The sequence below is a fragment of the Hemiscyllium ocellatum genome, chromosome 10 (assembly GCF_020745735.1).
Source record: "Hemiscyllium ocellatum isolate sHemOce1 chromosome 10, sHemOce1.pat.X.cur, whole genome shotgun sequence".
Classification (NCBI taxonomy): Eukaryota; Metazoa; Chordata; class Chondrichthyes; order Orectolobiformes; family Hemiscylliidae; genus Hemiscyllium; species Hemiscyllium ocellatum.
In genome coordinates, this window is record NC_083410.1 from 66,961,079 (window position 1) to 66,977,539 (window position 16,461).

The 16,461-nt window shown below is 41.4% G+C and overlaps 1 protein-coding gene across 4 annotated transcripts in view; it reads right to left on the minus strand.

Annotated features, from left to right (window-relative positions):
- Positions 1-16,461, minus strand: part of rps6ka2 (ribosomal protein S6 kinase, polypeptide 2) — a 387,513-nt gene that overhangs the window by 44,235 nt on the left and 326,817 nt on the right. For 2 of the 4 annotated variants that reach the window (XM_060830971.1, XM_060830969.1), the window contains 2 exons: positions 15,170-15,300; positions 2,218-2,340 (listed from right to left, as the gene is read on the minus strand). In XM_060830971.1, coding sequence (XP_060686954.1) covers positions 2,218-2,340; positions 15,170-15,300 — 254 coding nt within the window. Of the gene's footprint in view, positions 1-2,217; positions 2,344-15,169; positions 15,301-16,461 lie in introns of all 4 variants that reach the window. The other 2 variants (XM_060830970.1, XM_060830968.1) reach the window with 1 other exon arrangement.

The following is a 16,461-nucleotide window of genomic DNA, read 5'->3' on the forward strand; positions in this document are numbered from 1 at the left end:
CAATTGTAGCAATGAAGGGGACCAAGGTTATTTTGCACCCAATGTTCAGGTGTGTAGCCTGTCAGAACTGCATTTAGTGTGAGCTGCACCCCTCAATTATTTAAATAAACAAGCAACACAAATTAGATTAGATTACTTACAGTGTGGAAACTTGCTTATTTCTTGCACTGGAAGGAATTGTACCTGTTTTCAGGTCTTATTGAATTTCACTGGTTTGCACAACACAGTCTTAACCTAAAACACTCTTACTATATTCTTGCACTTTCAAGAATTGAATTCAAATTCTGGTTTGCACAATAAAATCAGCTGAACATGCAGTCTGCAGTATTGCTGCCTGTTTCCTGCAATTGCTGTTTCTAAGATAAAGTTAAGTCCTTTGCCTCTGTGACCTGGAATATTCAGCATGGACTCTTCATCATCACATTATCCTGAATTCCACATTCAATTGAAGCTAAACTTGCTTGTACTGTTGGTTAGGTTTGTGTGTGTGCAGTTGGGGCTGTTAGTAGTCACTGAGGTCCACTAGGACAAACAGAACATTCCTCAGACTGATCGTATAAAAAAGGACAACTAACAATAAATAAAAACTTGAGTGGTGAATGATTTATTATTCAAAGAAAATAAAATCAATTGCTAAATGGTATAACAGGATGACCAAAACCTAAGATTCGTTCCATATGCATATTGTTCCAAAGCATCATCATTGATGGTCCCTTCAGACAAGGATGTCTTCCTTACAGTCCCAAGGTGAATCTGTAGCTGTACAGTCCAATGTGTCTTCTGCAGACTCTGTTACACTTGGGACAAAAGTTGGTTGTTGGAAGGGGTGGATGGGACAGTGGTGTGGCAGTGCTCTCATTTTTCTGTTTTCGCCTGGCTTCTGCTTTTTCTCTGGCAGCAAATCTCAAGGTGCTCAATGTTTTCCCAGATGCTTCTCCTCCACTTTGGACTGTATTGGGCTAGTGATTCCCAGTGGGATCACTGCACTTCAACAGTGAGGCCTTGAGGGTATCTCTGAAGCATTTCCTCTTTGCACCTGGGGCTTGCCTGTTACTTCAAAGCTGGGAGTAAAGTGCCTGGTTAGGAAGTCTTATGTCGCTTATGCAGGTGACATGCCCAGCCCATCGCAGCCGATCAAGGGTGGTCAGTGCCTCAATGCTGGGGATGTTGGCCTGGTCAAGGATGTTGGTGTGCTTGTTTTCCAGCATATTCGCAGCATCTTGCGCAAGCAGCATTGATGGTACCATTCCCGTGCATTGAGGTGTCCGCTGTAGACTGTCCACATCTCACAGCCAAATAGGAGGGTGGAAACCACCACAGCTCTATATACCAAGAGACTGGCATCAGATGTGAGGTTGTTGTCCTTGAACACCTTTTTCCTCAGGCTGCCCTAGTACACTGGAGGCAGTGCTGGTCTTCTTCATTAATATCTGCTTTGGTCAATAGGACACTTCTGAGGTAATGGAAGAAGGCTCCAAATAAACTCCGAGACAGAATGCAATGTTTCCATAATTGTAAGTGATAATTAAAGTACATTTATTTCATGTCAATAATATTTTACCCAGCTGTGTCCTCTACTCATCACTTTCTTTGTGCCAGTCTGACTTCAGAGATTCCTCAAAAAGGCCACAGTTCCAGTGTGGTGTATACTTCTGAAATCCACATTAAAGGAAGGATGTGGTGGTGCTGGAAAGATTACAGAGGAGATTTACCAGGATCTCAGCTGCTTTGGCTGAATAGTTTCAACTATGAAGAAAAATTGGACAGACTGGTATTATTTTCATTCGAACAGAGGAGAGTGAGAGGGGAAAGGATTGAGATGCATCAAATTTTGAGGGACATGGATAGGGTAGAAGGAAGAACATTTTCCCTTTGAAAGAAGGACCAATCATTGCTTATGTTTCAGATTTCCAAATCCGCTTCATTTTGCCTTTGTCGAGTGAGCATCACAGTGGAACTAGAATTAGTTGAAATTGTCAATCAATCTCTGTTATCAAGGTTTCGCTGAAGAAGTGAGAGTTTTGCACCATATCTTTGGGCACATGGCACTTGCTATATCCTTGTTAATATCCGGAATAAGAGAGAAGAAAACAGGTACAGAGCAGATTTAAAGTTTGGACACTGTTTTATACTGTGGTAGAACATTTGGTGCATGCAACCTACCCATTGCCTTGAATGGATGCAGCCCATTTCCTGATCAGACAGATGGAGACTTACCTTTACAGCATAGTCCACAGATGTGAGTTTGTGAACACATCGCTTGCACACGGAGTATGATCCAACACCAACATCCTCTTTCAACTCATAACCATCTGTGAAGTGAATATTATTCCCGTGTAGCTGCTGGAACAGAATTGCAAGTGAAAACTAGGAAGTAATCAGGATCAACACCTGCATTTAAGAACAAGTTGTGTATTTCATTGTTTCTTAATTTGAAAATAAATAAATATCTTTAGCACTAGATTCAATACTTCTATCCCAATAATGACATTTTTTCCTTTCCTTTGTAAAAATGCAATAAAGTTGTATCATGACACTGTCCCTTAAAACTACTAATGATCTGTTGACAGATAAACTCCTTTTAATCTCTCCACAGACAGATGATCTGCTAAAAATTTCCAATTCCTTTTTTTTAAATTTCACATGTATACCACCTGAATTAGTTCATTTTAATATTACAGTGTATTTGAAAGAAAAAGTGATGATTAATTATAGTTCTCTGTGATGTAATATTTGTAGGCGGTATCATATCCCTGGTTTGGCAGTGGTAATTAAGGCAAAACTGTCAGCATTCACATCATGATTATACTGAAACTGATAGTAACATCTCGAGACTGCAGATGCATAGAAACTGTAGCCATTGATTCTGTACTTTTCTAGAGAATGCACTTCTGAGATCCTGTCAAACTGCAAGCAATCCAAAATAATTGAAATGGTGTAAGCTTACTATTTTATTATCACCGCAAAAACCCTCTGGAAATATACACCTTATTGAATGAAGTATAGCCTGGACTTTGAACAGTTTGAAAAAGTATTACTGACTGCTAAAAAGCTGTCTAGATGGGGAAAGAATAGTGTTATATTTGTTGAATGTCAATTTTCTCCCATTATGACATGCAATTCCATATACTTTTCAATTAAAGTTTCTTCATGATATTATGGCTTTTACCCTAATACCGCGAACGTCTTCTAATCATTGTTTTTCATATGTGCAAAATACAAATTAAGACTAAAGGGATTTGGTGGGTTCTTTTGTAATTCATAGTTTGACATCCATTAGAATTAATCTTTGTGTATGGTTGCTTGTCTTGACTGATAATATCACTGCTGCTGGACATTTAAACATCCCCTTGACTTGCGTCATAGAGTCATACAGCACGGAAACAGACTCTTTAGTCCAAATCGTTCCGTGCTGAATATAATCCCAAACTGAACTAGTCCCATCCTTCTACTCCTGGTCCATATCCTTCCAAACTTTTCCTATTCATGTATCTATCCAAACGTCTTTTAAACATTGTAATTGTACCTGCATCCAATACTTCCTAAGGAAATTCATTCCACACACGAACCCTCTGTGTAAAACATTTGCCTGTCATGTCTTTTTTAAATCTCTCTCCTCTCACATCAAAAATGTGCCCCTAGTCTTGAAATCCTTCATCCTAGAGAAGAGACAACTATCATGAACTCCATCTGTACCTCTCTATCAGGTTGCCTTTCAACCTCCTATTCTCCAGAAAAGAAAACTAGACGGGAAGGGGGAAATCTAGATGACAGAAGCCATTAAATCTTTGTAAGCAATTTTCTTTGAGTTCAGGACCAATCACAATAGATTCTCAAAATCCAGCTCAATATACCTCTGTAACAATCTCTATTGCTGTAATTATATTTATAAAACAGAGCTAAATGTTACAAAAGGAATATTCTTTCCAGATTTGTCTCCCTTTAAACAAAATGGAAACCTTACCAATTGTGTACAGTTTGATCCTAGTGTGGAGGGGATTTTGTTGAATACAGAATACTTTTCTAAACCATATTATCAAGGAACTAACTAGAGCATAGGGTGTTTTGGATTTAGCTTAAATAATAAGGAGTAATGAGAGTAATCTTGTAGAAAAGGAGTCTCTAGGGAAGAGCTCTCATAAAATGAAATAATTTTATATTGAATTTGAAAGTGATTTAGTTATGTTCAAAACTAAAATATTAAAGCTAAACAAAGCAGACTATATAGATATGAAGGGAGAGTTGACAATGGGGTATACTGGGAAACAACATTGAAGCATACATTATGCATCATTTGAAACACAACAGTGCTAATAACACACAAAATACACAGAATACGTGGTCCAACTTCAATGGGCTGAAGAGTCTTTTTTGTACTACAGTTCTCTATGACTCATAACTGTGGCAAGTGTTCAAATCAGTTTTAAATCAAAGGAAGAGGCTTCTATTACTGCCTCAGGATTAAGAATTAAACCTAAGGATTGGATAGATGTTAGAATACAGAAACTGACGACCAAGAAATTGATAAGGAAAGAGAAAAGGGAATTAGAATAAACCAGCAAGAGGTATAAAACATATTACAAAAGTTTCTATAGTTATGAAAAAAGTGATTAGTGAAAGTAAGCCTGGATGCCTTGGAGACAGAGTGATAACAAATTGTAATGAAAATTTAAAAAAATAGGAGTGAAATGAAATGAATGCGACATAGCGGCCTTCTTCATAGAAGGTTCAAAAATTATAATGGGGCACAAAGGCAGCAGAAAGAATGAGAAACCTAAAGAAATCAGCTATCAGTAAATTAATCATAATGGACTATGAATGGGAATATGTGAAGACAAGTCCTTTAGATCTGACAATATGCATGCTAGATTTTCAAATGAGGTTAGAAAATAGAACATAGAACATAGAACAATAGAGCACAGAACAGGCCCTTTGGCCCACAATGTTGTGCCGAACATTTATCCTAGCTTAAGCACCTATCCATGTACCTATCCAATTGCTGGTTAAAGGTCACCAATGATTCTGACTCTGCCACTCCCGCAGGCAGCGCATTCCATGCCCCAACCACTCTCTGAGTAAAGAACCTACCCCTGACACCCCCCCCATACCTTCCACTCTTCACCTTAAATTTATGTCCTCTTGTAACACTCTGTTGTACCCGGGGAAAAAGTCTCTGACTGTCTACTCTATCTATCCCCCTGATCATCTTATAAATCTCTATCAAGTCACCCCTCATCCTTCGTTGTTCCAATGAGAAAAGACCTAGCACTCTCAACCTATCCTCATACGACCTATTCTCCATTCCAGGCAACAGCCTGGTAAATCTCCTCTGCACCCTCTCCAAAGCTTCCACACCTTTCCTAAAATGAGGCGACCAGAACTGCACACAGTACTCCAAATGTGGCCTAACCAAAGTCCTATACAGCTGCAACATCACCTGACGACTCTTGAATTCAATCCCTCTGCTAATGAACGCTAATACACCATAGGCCTTCTTAAAAGCTCTATTCACCTGAGTGGCAACTTTCAAAGATCTATGAACATAGACCCCAAGATCGCTCTGCTCCTCCACCTTACTAAGAACCCTACCGTTAACCCTGTATTCCGCATTCTTATTTGTCCTTCCAAAATGGACAACCTCACACTTGACTTGGTTGAACTCCATGTGCCACTCCTCAGCCCAACTCTGCATCATATCTAAGTCCCTTTGCAGCCGACAACAGCCCTCCTCACTATCCACAACTCCACCAATCTTCGTATCGTCTGCAAATTTACTGACGTACCCTTCGACTCCCTCTTCCAAGTCATTAATAAAAATTACAAACAGCAGAGGACCCAGAACTGATCCCTATGGAACTCCACTTGTAACTGGGCTCCAGGCTGAATATTTACCATCTACCATCACTCTGACTTCGACCGGTTAGCCAGTTCTCTATCCAACTGGCCAAACTTCCCACTATCCCATGCCTCCTGACTTTCCGCATAAGCCTACCATGGGGAACCTTATCAAATGACTTACTAAAATCCATGTGCACTACATCCACTGCTCTACCCTCATCCACATGCTTGGTCACCTCCTCAAAGAATTCAATAAGACTTGTAAGGCAAGACCTACCCCTCACAAATCCGTGCTGGCTGTCCCTAATCAAGCAGTGTCTTTCCAGATACTCATAAATCCTATCCCTCAGTACCCTTTCCATTACTTTGCCTACCACAGAAGTAAGACTAACTGGCCTGCAATTCCCGGGGTTATCCCTATTCCTTTTTTGAACAGGGGCACAATATTCACCACTCTCCAGTCCCCTGGTACCACCCCCGTTGACAGTGAAGACGAAAAGATCATTGCCAACGGCTCTGAAATTTCCTCTCTTGTTTCCCACATAATCCTGGGATATATCCCGTCAGGCCCAGGGGACTTGTCTATCCTCAAGTTTTTCAAAATGCCCAACACATCTTCCTTCCTAACAAGTATCTCCTCTAGCTTACCAGTCCGTTTCATACTCTCCTCTTCAATAATACGGTCCCTCTCATTTGTAAATGTTGAAGAAAAGTACTCATTCAAGACCTCTCCTATCTCTTCTGACTCAATACACAGTCTCCCACTACTGTCCTTGATTGGACCTACCCTCGTTCTCGTCATTCACATGTTTCTCACATACGCATAAAAGGCCTTGGGGTTATCTTTGATCCTACCCACCAAAGATTTTTCATGCCCTCTCTTAGCTCTCCTAATCCCTTTCTTCAGCTCCTTCCTGGCTATCCTGTATCCCTCCAACACTCTGTCTAAACCTTGTTTCCTCAACCTTATGTAAGCCTCCTTCTTCCTCCTTACAAGACATTCAACCTCCCTCGTCAACCAAGGTCCCCTCACATGACGGGGCGGCACGGTGGCACAGTGGTTAGCACTGCTGCCTCACAGCGCCTGTAGACCCGGGGTCAATTCCCGACTCAGGCGACTGACTGTGTGGAGTTTGCACGTTCTCCCCGTGTCTGCGTGGGTTTCCTCCGGGTGCTCCGGTTTCCTCCCACAGTCCAAAGATGTGCGGGTTAGGTGAATTGGCCAAGCTAAAAAAAAAAATGCCCGTAGTGTTAGGTAAGGGGTAAATGTAGGGGTATGGGTGGGTTGCGCTTCGGCGGGTCGGTGTGGACTTGTTGGGCCGAAGGGCCTGTTTCCACACTGTAAGTCTAATCTAAGTCTAATCTAAAAAAAAATGACCATCTCTATCCTGCCTGACAGGTACATACATATCAAGGACATGTCGTATCTGTTCCTTGAAAAAGTTCCACATTTCAACGACGTCCTTCCCTGACAGCCTGTGCTCCCAATTTATGCTCCTCAGATCCTGTCTTGCAGCATCGTATTTACCCTTCCCTCAATTGTAAAACCTGCCCTGTTGCACGCACCTATCTCTCTCCATAACCAAGGTGAAAGTCACAGAGTTGTGGTCACCATCACTAAAATGCTCACCCACGAACAAGCCCATCACTTGTCTCGGTTCGGCCTCCCCTCTGGTTGGACAATCTACATACTGAGTTAGAAAAGCTTCCTGGACACACTGCACAAACACCACCCCATCCAGTTGAAATCGCCAATGACTACTATCCTGTGGCTTCTGCACCTTTCCAAAATCTGTTTCCCAATCTGTTTCTCCACATCTCTGCTGCTATTGGGGGGCCTATAGTAAACACCCAACAAGGTGACTGCTCCTTTCCTATTTCTGACTTCAGCCCCTACTGCCTCCAAAGGCAGATCCCCCTCGAACTGCCTTTCTGCAGCCGTTATACTATTTCTAATTAGCAACGCCACTCCCCCTCCTTTTATACCACCCCTTTGCAGGTTACTGCAAAGATAGTGAGTGCGTTGCATTTGGTCTTCCTTAATTTCTTAGATCCCAGAAAAATCCCCAAAGATTGGAAGATAGCAAACATACCCTGAAAAGCAGTGTTATAAAACATATGTTTGTATCCAATTTGTGTTGGGTGGGATAGCCAGTTGAGCTGGTAATCTTTGAGCACAAGATGTTCTGTTAGTGGTTACACTTTATCCTGCGTAGGAACAAGTTCAAACTTTGTTGCAAGGTTTTAATATGTTATTCAAAACAACTCAAGGGTGTGAGAACAGTTTTAGTCAGGAGTAGGGAAAGAGCCTACTTGAAGCTAAAGCGTTACTGTTAAGTGGCTCCATGCTGTTTGGAAACCCTGGGCAATTTTCAGCATAGGGAAGGTGATGGCCTAGTGGTATTATTGCTAGACTATTAATCCAGAAACTCAGCTAATGTTCTGGGAACCAAGGTTCAAATCCCACCACGGCAGATGGTGGAATTTGAATTCAGTAAAAAGCACTGGAATTAAGAATCCACTGATGACCATGAAATCATTACCGATTGTCAGAAAACTCCATCTGGTTCACTAATGCCTTTCAGGGAAAGAAATCTGTCATCCGCACCTGGTCTGGCTTGCATGTGATTCTAGACCCATTGGAAAGTGATTGTCTTTCAAACTGATGTCTGAATAGCCCATCAAGCCATTCCGTTGTGCCAATCTCTACAAAGCATCAAAGAAATTAAACTGGAAGGATCACCTGCATTGACCTAGGCACCGGAAAACACAAGGGTGGAAACAGCCCTGGCGACTCTGAAAAGTCTTCCTTCGTGACATTTGGAGGCTAGTGCCAAAATTAGGAGATGCGACTCACAGACTGGTCAAGCAACAGTCTGACATAGCCATACCCACATAATCATACCTTACAGACAAATGTTCCAGTTACCACCATCACCATCCCTGGATATGGCCTGTCCCACTGGCAGGACAGACCTTGGCAGAAGTGGCAGCACAATGGTATATGGTTGGGAGGGAGTTGTCCTGGAAGTTCTCAACATTGTCTCCAGATTGCCTGAAGTCTCGTGGCTTCAGGGTAAACATGGGCAAGGAAACCTCCTGCTGATTACCACATACCATTCTCTTTCAGCTAATGAATCAGTACTTCTCCATGGTGAACATTTATTGGAAGCACCAAGGATGGCAAGGGCACAAAATATTCTCTGGTTCAGGGATTTCAATGTCCACCACCAAGAGTAGCTCAGCAGCAGTACTACTGATCAAGCTGGTTAGGTTCAAAAGGACATAGCCTTTAGACTAGACGTGTGGTGGGCGGTGAGGGAACCAACAAGAGGCAAAGCATAATTAACAACATCCTTCTCAGTCTGCCAGCTGCAGACACATCTGTCCATGACAGTATTGGTAAGAGTGACCATTGCATAGTCCTTGTGGACATGAAGTCTCGCCTTCACATAGAGAATAACCCCATCACGTTGTGTGGCACTATCACTGTGCTAAATGGAACAGACTTCGAACAACTCAAGTCTGGGGATCCATGAGGCACTGTGGGCTACTTACAGCAGCAGAATTGTTCTCCAGCACAATCTGTAACCTCATGGCTTGGCATATCCCCCACTCATTCATTATCATCAAGCCAGGGGATCAACCCTAGTTCAAAGGAAAGTGCAGGAGGGCATTCCAGAGCAGCACCAGGCAAACCTGAAAATTAGGCATCAATTTGCATGCCAAACAGTTTAAACAGCAGGTGGTAGACAGAGCTAAGCAATCGTACAACCTATGGATCAGATCAAAGCTCTGCAATCCTGCCACATCCAGTTGTGAATGGTGGGGACAATTAAACAATTCACTGGAGAAGGAGATTCCACAAATATCTCCTTCATCAAAGATTGAAAAGCAAGGCACATCAGTGCAAAAGATAAGTCTGAAACTTTAGCAGCAAACTTTAGCCAGAAGTGCCGAGTGTATAATCCATCTTCCTCCAGTGGTCCCCAGCCTTACAGATACCAGTCCTCGGCCTCCGTGTGATACTAACAAATGGTAGGAGACACTGGATACTGAAATAGCCACAAGCCCTGACAACTTTCTGGCAATATTTCTAAAAATCTGTGCTCTAGAACTTGATGCTTTCCTAGCCAAGCTGTTCTAGTACAGTTATAACACTGGCACCTACCTGACAATGTGGAAAATTGTCCAGGTATATCCTGTGTATAAAAAGCAGGACAGATCCAACCTGGCCCACCAGTCTACTCTCAATCATCTGTAAAGCGATGGAAGGTGTCATCAACAGTGCTAACAAGCAGCACCTGCTCAGCAGTAACCTGCTCAGTGATACTCAGTTTGGGTTCTGTTAGGGCCACTCAGCTCCTGACTTTATTATAACCTTGGATCAAATATGGACAAGAGCTGGATTCCAGAGGTGAGGTGAGAATGACAGCCCTTAGCATCGAAGCTGCATTCAATCAAGTGTGGCATCAAGGAGTCTTAGCAAAACTGGAATGAATGCATATCAGGAGCGAACTCTCCACTGATTGGAGTCATACCTGACAAATAGGAAGATGGTCTTGGTTGATGGAAGTCAGCCATCTCATCTCCAGGACAAGTCTTCAGTAGTTCCTCAGGGTTGTGTCCGAGACCCAATCTTCTTCAACTGTTTCATCAATGTCCTTCCCTCCATCATAAGGTCAGAAGTGGGGATGTTTGCTGATGTTCAGCACCATTCACGACTCCTCAGATACTGAAGCAGTCCACATTCAAATGCAACAAGCTCTAGACAATATTCAAGTTGGACTGACAAGTGGTAAGTAACATTCATGCCACACAAATGCCAGGCTATGACCAACACCAATAAGTGACAATCTAACCACAGTCCCTTGACATTCAATGGTGTTACCATCACTGAATCCCCCTTATCAAAATCCTGAGGGTTATCATTGACCAAAAACTCAACTGGACTCACCACATAAACACATTGGCTACTAGAGCAGGTTGGAGGCTAGGAATACTGCAGCGAGTAATTCATCTTCTGGCTCCCCAAAACCTGTCCACCATTTTCAAGGCATAAGTCAGGAGTGTGATGGATTATTCCCCACTTGCCTGGATGAGTGCAGTCCCAACAACACTCAAGAAGCTTGACACCATTCAGGAGAAGGCAACCTGCTTGACTGGCCACAAGCATCCACCCCCAATGCTCAGTAGCAGCAGTGTGTACTATCTATAAGGTGCATCACTGTCTATTCTCACTCAGAACCTTCCAAACCCATGACAACTTCCATTTAGAAGGACAAGGGCAGCAGATATGTGGGAACCACCACATTCAAGTTCCCCTTCAAGCCAGTCACCATCCTGACTTGGAAATATATCACCATTCCTTCACTGTCACTGGGTCAAAGTCCTAGAATTCCCTCCCTAATGGCATTGTGGGTCAATCCACAGCAGATGGACTGCAGATGTTCAAGAAGACGGCTTACCACGACCTTCTCAAGAGCAAGTAGGGATGAATAAATGCCAGCCAGCCAATGATGTCCACATCCCATAAATGAATAAATAAAAAGCATGCTCTGTGGGACTGGAGAGAAAATGCCTACTAGAAAGTTGATTGTTCAGTGTAGTTGAGAGTACAGATGAAGGAAGCCCAAAAAGGAGCAATTGATTAGTGGAATTTTGAAAGGTTAGAATTTAGTGATACCGAAGACAGAGCCCGTGCAACTCAGTTGAATATTTGCACTCCTGATGAAGGGCCTTTGCCCAAATCATCGATTTTCCTGCTCCTCGGATGCTGCCTGACCTGCTGTGCTTTTCCAGCACCACTCTAATCTAGACTCTGAATTATTTGCCTGGTTTGTGAGCTTCATACAGTCTATTCAATCCATTTGGGTGCATTCTTAGGGGCTAAAGTTGAGAAGATAGATGATGAGCAGTCTCTGGAGCATCCTATGTTTAAGTCCCACCACCTGACAAGATCTTGTAAACCAAAGCGGCAAGAAAGCCTCCAAGCTGAATAGGGGCTTCAATTCAGTTTCATAGCTAGCACTTCAAAAATAGTTTTAAAATATTCTTACGCTGGTGCTCACTCTCATCTGGAAGGATGGCTGAGCAATTCATGGGATCTAGCTTGGTTGTGTCTGCCACTGAATGTACAGTCTATGGGCTAATCAGCTGCAGTTTGTCTATTAACACCTATTTACCTCATGATAATTCTGGATATAAATAATATGTACTAATATACTACATAGTAAAGCTTTTTTTTTGTTCAGACCATTGAATCCTGTGGCTTTATTCTCTTAGTACCTGGTCTTCAAACTTTGCTTTAAACCAAAAAGGAAGTTACTGGTGTCGAATAGATCATAATTTAGCTATCCTGTCTGGGATCATAACAAGAATAATACGTCAGTATTATTAGACAACCATCAGTAGGCAAAATGCTGGAGACTATTATTAGGAAATGTTATAGGGCACTTAGAAAGTAATAATGGCCTAGCAATTTAATGATCAGACAGTGGTAATGGTAGTATGGGTGAGTTATGCAGCAGGACCATGTGGAAATCTTGAGGCAGATGACTCCAAGGCAATTGCCCAGGAAATTGAAATTTTGGACTGACAATTCGTGTTTATCTGGAACCCTCCAATAATGCCTCTTAAGATTGACCGTTTCTGAGCATTCCAACTGCCGTAAGCCTAATAGCAAACCAGGAAAATTTAAAGCTTTAAAAACAGTTCTAACTTGTAGGTAACTCTTAAACTGAACACCAAACTCACCACCTACAAACCTACTTCACTCCTCCCTGAACTTTGGCAGTTCAGAAGGCTCCAATCCACACTCCCAACTCAATCCAACCTGCTTCGGTGATCCCAACATCCTTCCACCTTCTCTCCCCAATGTGATCTGACCCTGCCAGACCTGACAACATCTTAATTCCAACCCAAACTGATCGGGACAGACCCAACACCCTACTCTCCCTGGCTCTGACAACCAGCTGTGCGTGACTTAATTCACCCAGACCCAATATCTCAACCCCCATTCCACACTCAATACAAATACTGAATGCATGTTAAAACTTCCTTTTTTTTGTCAGTTCAGCTACAGGAAGTAGTAACTTGAATAGACCATGATTTTTGTTTTACAATAAAAAGTAACAATGTTTCAAATTAGATGACCTAACGACCATAAGATCTTAAGACATAGGGGAAGAAATTAGGCCATTCAGTCCATCAAGCCTGCCCTGCTATTCAGTCATGGCTGATAAGTTTCTCAAAGCCTTTCTCCTGTTTTCTCCGCGTAATCCTAGATCCCCTTGACAACCAAGAATCCAACTATCTCCATCTTAAATATATTCAAAGACCTGGCCTCCACAGCCTTCTGTGGCAGTGAATTCCATAATTTCATCATTCTCTGGCTGAAGAAGTTTCTCCTTATCTCCATTCTAAAAGATCTTCCCTTTATTCTGAGGCTGTGTCCTTGGGTCCTAGTCTCTCCTACCAATGGAAACATCTTCCCAACATCCACTCTGTCTATCTGGTCCAGATAATCTAGTCACCTTCAGGCCATTCAGTTTTTTTCTAGTATCTTCTCACTGGTGATGGCCACCATACTCAGCGTTGCCCCCTCGCTCTCCTGAATTTTTGGGATATTATGAAATAATTATCCAGTTCCTCAGTTATTTCCTTGTTCCCCACTACTATCTCTCCAGCATCATTTTCCAGAGGTCCAACGTCCACTTTTGCCTCTCTTTTATCCTTTATATATTGAAAGAAACTCATACTGTCTTCGTTTATATTACTGGTTAGCTTACCCTCATATTTAATTTTCTCCTTCCTTATATCTTTTTTTTTTGTTGCCCTCTTTTGGTCTATATAAGCTTCCCAATCCCTTGGTTTCCCACTGCCCTTCATCATATTATATGCTTTCTCTTTTGCTTTATGCTGTCCTTGACTTCCCTGGTCAGCCATGATTACCTCATCCTCCCTGGACCCTTCTTCTTTTTCCTCGGGATAAAGCTCTGCTGTGTCTCCCGAATTACTCCCAGAAACTCCTGCCATTGGTGTTCCACTGTCTTTCCTGCTCGGTTCTTCTCCCAGTCAATTGTTCCCAGCTCCTGCCTCATGCCTCTGTAGTTACATTTGTTCAGCTATAATACCATTACCTCTGATTCTATCTTCTCCCTCTCAAATTGCAGTGTAAATTCAATCATATAATGATCACTGCCTCCTGAGGGTTCCTTCACTTTAAGCTCCCATATCAAGTCTGCCTCATTACACAACACTAAATCAAGTAATACTTATCCTTGCCCAACAGGTTGAAGAGTTTTGCTCCCTATATGGATGGGAATGGGGACTGCAGGGAAGGTGAGCCGACTGACCACAGCACTGTGGTGCCACAAGCCATTCAAGTGGGGTGAGAGAAGAGAAATGCTGTTGTAATCAGGGATAGTGAAGTTAGAGGCATCGACACTGTTCTCTGTGATCAGGATTGAGAGTGCTGAAGGTTGTGTTGTCTGCCTGTGAATGTTTGCTATGAGAGATAAATGATAAAGGCAATAGTTTTCGTGATAAGGTGAGTTTTTACTACCTTTGTGCTTTGCATAGCTAATCAATCTAATGGAGATAGTCCACCTCTAATATTTAACTCTCCAGCTCAATGTGATGAGAATTCTAACAAATAAACATTTCACGATCAAAGGTTTCAAAATTTCCTTATTTTCCAATGTAAAACATTTTGAACGTCAATCATCTTCAGGATAATGTCTTCATTTATTAACTGATCTTTTTCAGCAGATTACAATTCAATAGTCATTTAAGATAGCACTATCTTGTATGTAAGGTTAAGGTTAATTGCATATTGAACAGTTTCAAAAGTAAGTTTGTGATTAAAACTGAATCATGAAAATGCAAATTTTGAAATTGATAGTTGGTTTATATTCAAAAATGCCTGCTCATAATTGTTCCTTTTGATAGTATTTGGATGTACCTTTGATTATTATGCCCAAAAATAAATATTACTCTTCATTTACATACACGTTTTGCATCTCATCATGAAATAAACAGTGCTTCTTATTCTCAGCACAGAATAATGTCCTACTTAATTTTCTAATAGCTAATAGTTATTTAAGAATGCCTGAGATTGTTGCATTCATGATCAAATTAGATGCATCTAGCATATACTGTTCAAGATTCAGCATCGTCAACTCACAACCTCTATTACAGATTTGTTAACATACCTATAGACACTAGCTGGTGCATTTTTCCCACTGAAAATATTGATAGTATGAGGGAATAACTTCCTGTTTAGCTAACTCCATTGCTTTTATTTTTAAGATCTTAAGAACTATCTGACCTGCACAATTGAATGGTCAATCAGTTGTCGAGAGTCAGACTGTGGATGCTCTTGGCCAAGGTTGGTGGCGACAAAACTGAAACCTCGGAAAAGCTGATGTGTGTTGGCACTTGGAGGCACGCCAGGTGAGTCTGCGAAAAGACAGTTGATAGATCAATCGGAGCAGTTGATGCAGAATTAAAACATAAAGTTCTATTGCGCAAGTCTTTCCAATGTGTTGTTCAACAAGACACTATTAAAGATTAGTATTGCAGACATGGGCTACATTGCATATGTGCCAGACTAATTGTAGGAACTTCACATGCAGATTGACAGTAAAGGCTTGAATTGTGAAATATACTTCTTTCATAACCTCTTGTGACAGATTTCAGATTTAATATATTTCTGTGTGCTGCAAATTCTTTTCTGCTGGGACCCTTCGTAATTCTTTTGACCTGGGCCATCTGATTACTAATTACCATAATTTACTGATTACCATGTCATTATGATTATCATCTCATTACTCTTGCACACAGTATACTTTGGACTGAGAAAAATTTGATTATGTCTAATATTTCTCAAGGGGAAAAGCTTACAAGTCATCATGTGTTCACTCACTGACATGGCAGCCTTAATGATTGTGACACAGTTTACTAATAAATGCCTAGAATTGGTGAGTCTGAGCATTGTAATTATTTGTATGGCTGGGGAAGCAATTTTAGTTCAATGTCGGGTTAACAATCCAGGAATCCGTGACTAGCTCCTGACTTAATTGTAATGCATATAGAGTAATGTTGAGATGTATTTTAATGATCAATGGCTTCAGCTGTGTGACTGTTTGTGACACTCATTTTCGAGGACCATCCTACAATTTGCTCTTTTGCCCCGTGCTCCAGTTCAGGCCTTTCCCGGTGTCCCAGATCACTGGTATCATGGCAAGCTTTTACCTTGCTGGATTGTGTGGAAATCTCTTTCTCTTTATTCTTATTATTTCCTTAATTTTTAAGATTTATAAGTTAATGAGGTCCACTGTTGATTTGGTATTCCTTTCCTCCCTGGTGCTGTTTTTCTGTTTCTGGATTGGGAAAACTGGTACATAATAAATATTTAATATTTTGCTATTTTTGATTTACATTACACTATCACCCATGCCCCTCTTTAAGGGCCTATATTCTATTAATACATTTGTTAAAAAAAAATTGTATTGTTCATAATATTCCTCAGGTATTTTTTGTTTTATTCCCTTATCACTGCAGTTCATTTCTTTGGTCTGAATTTTTCCAAGTCTAGAGTGACGTAGGCAATGGCATGAC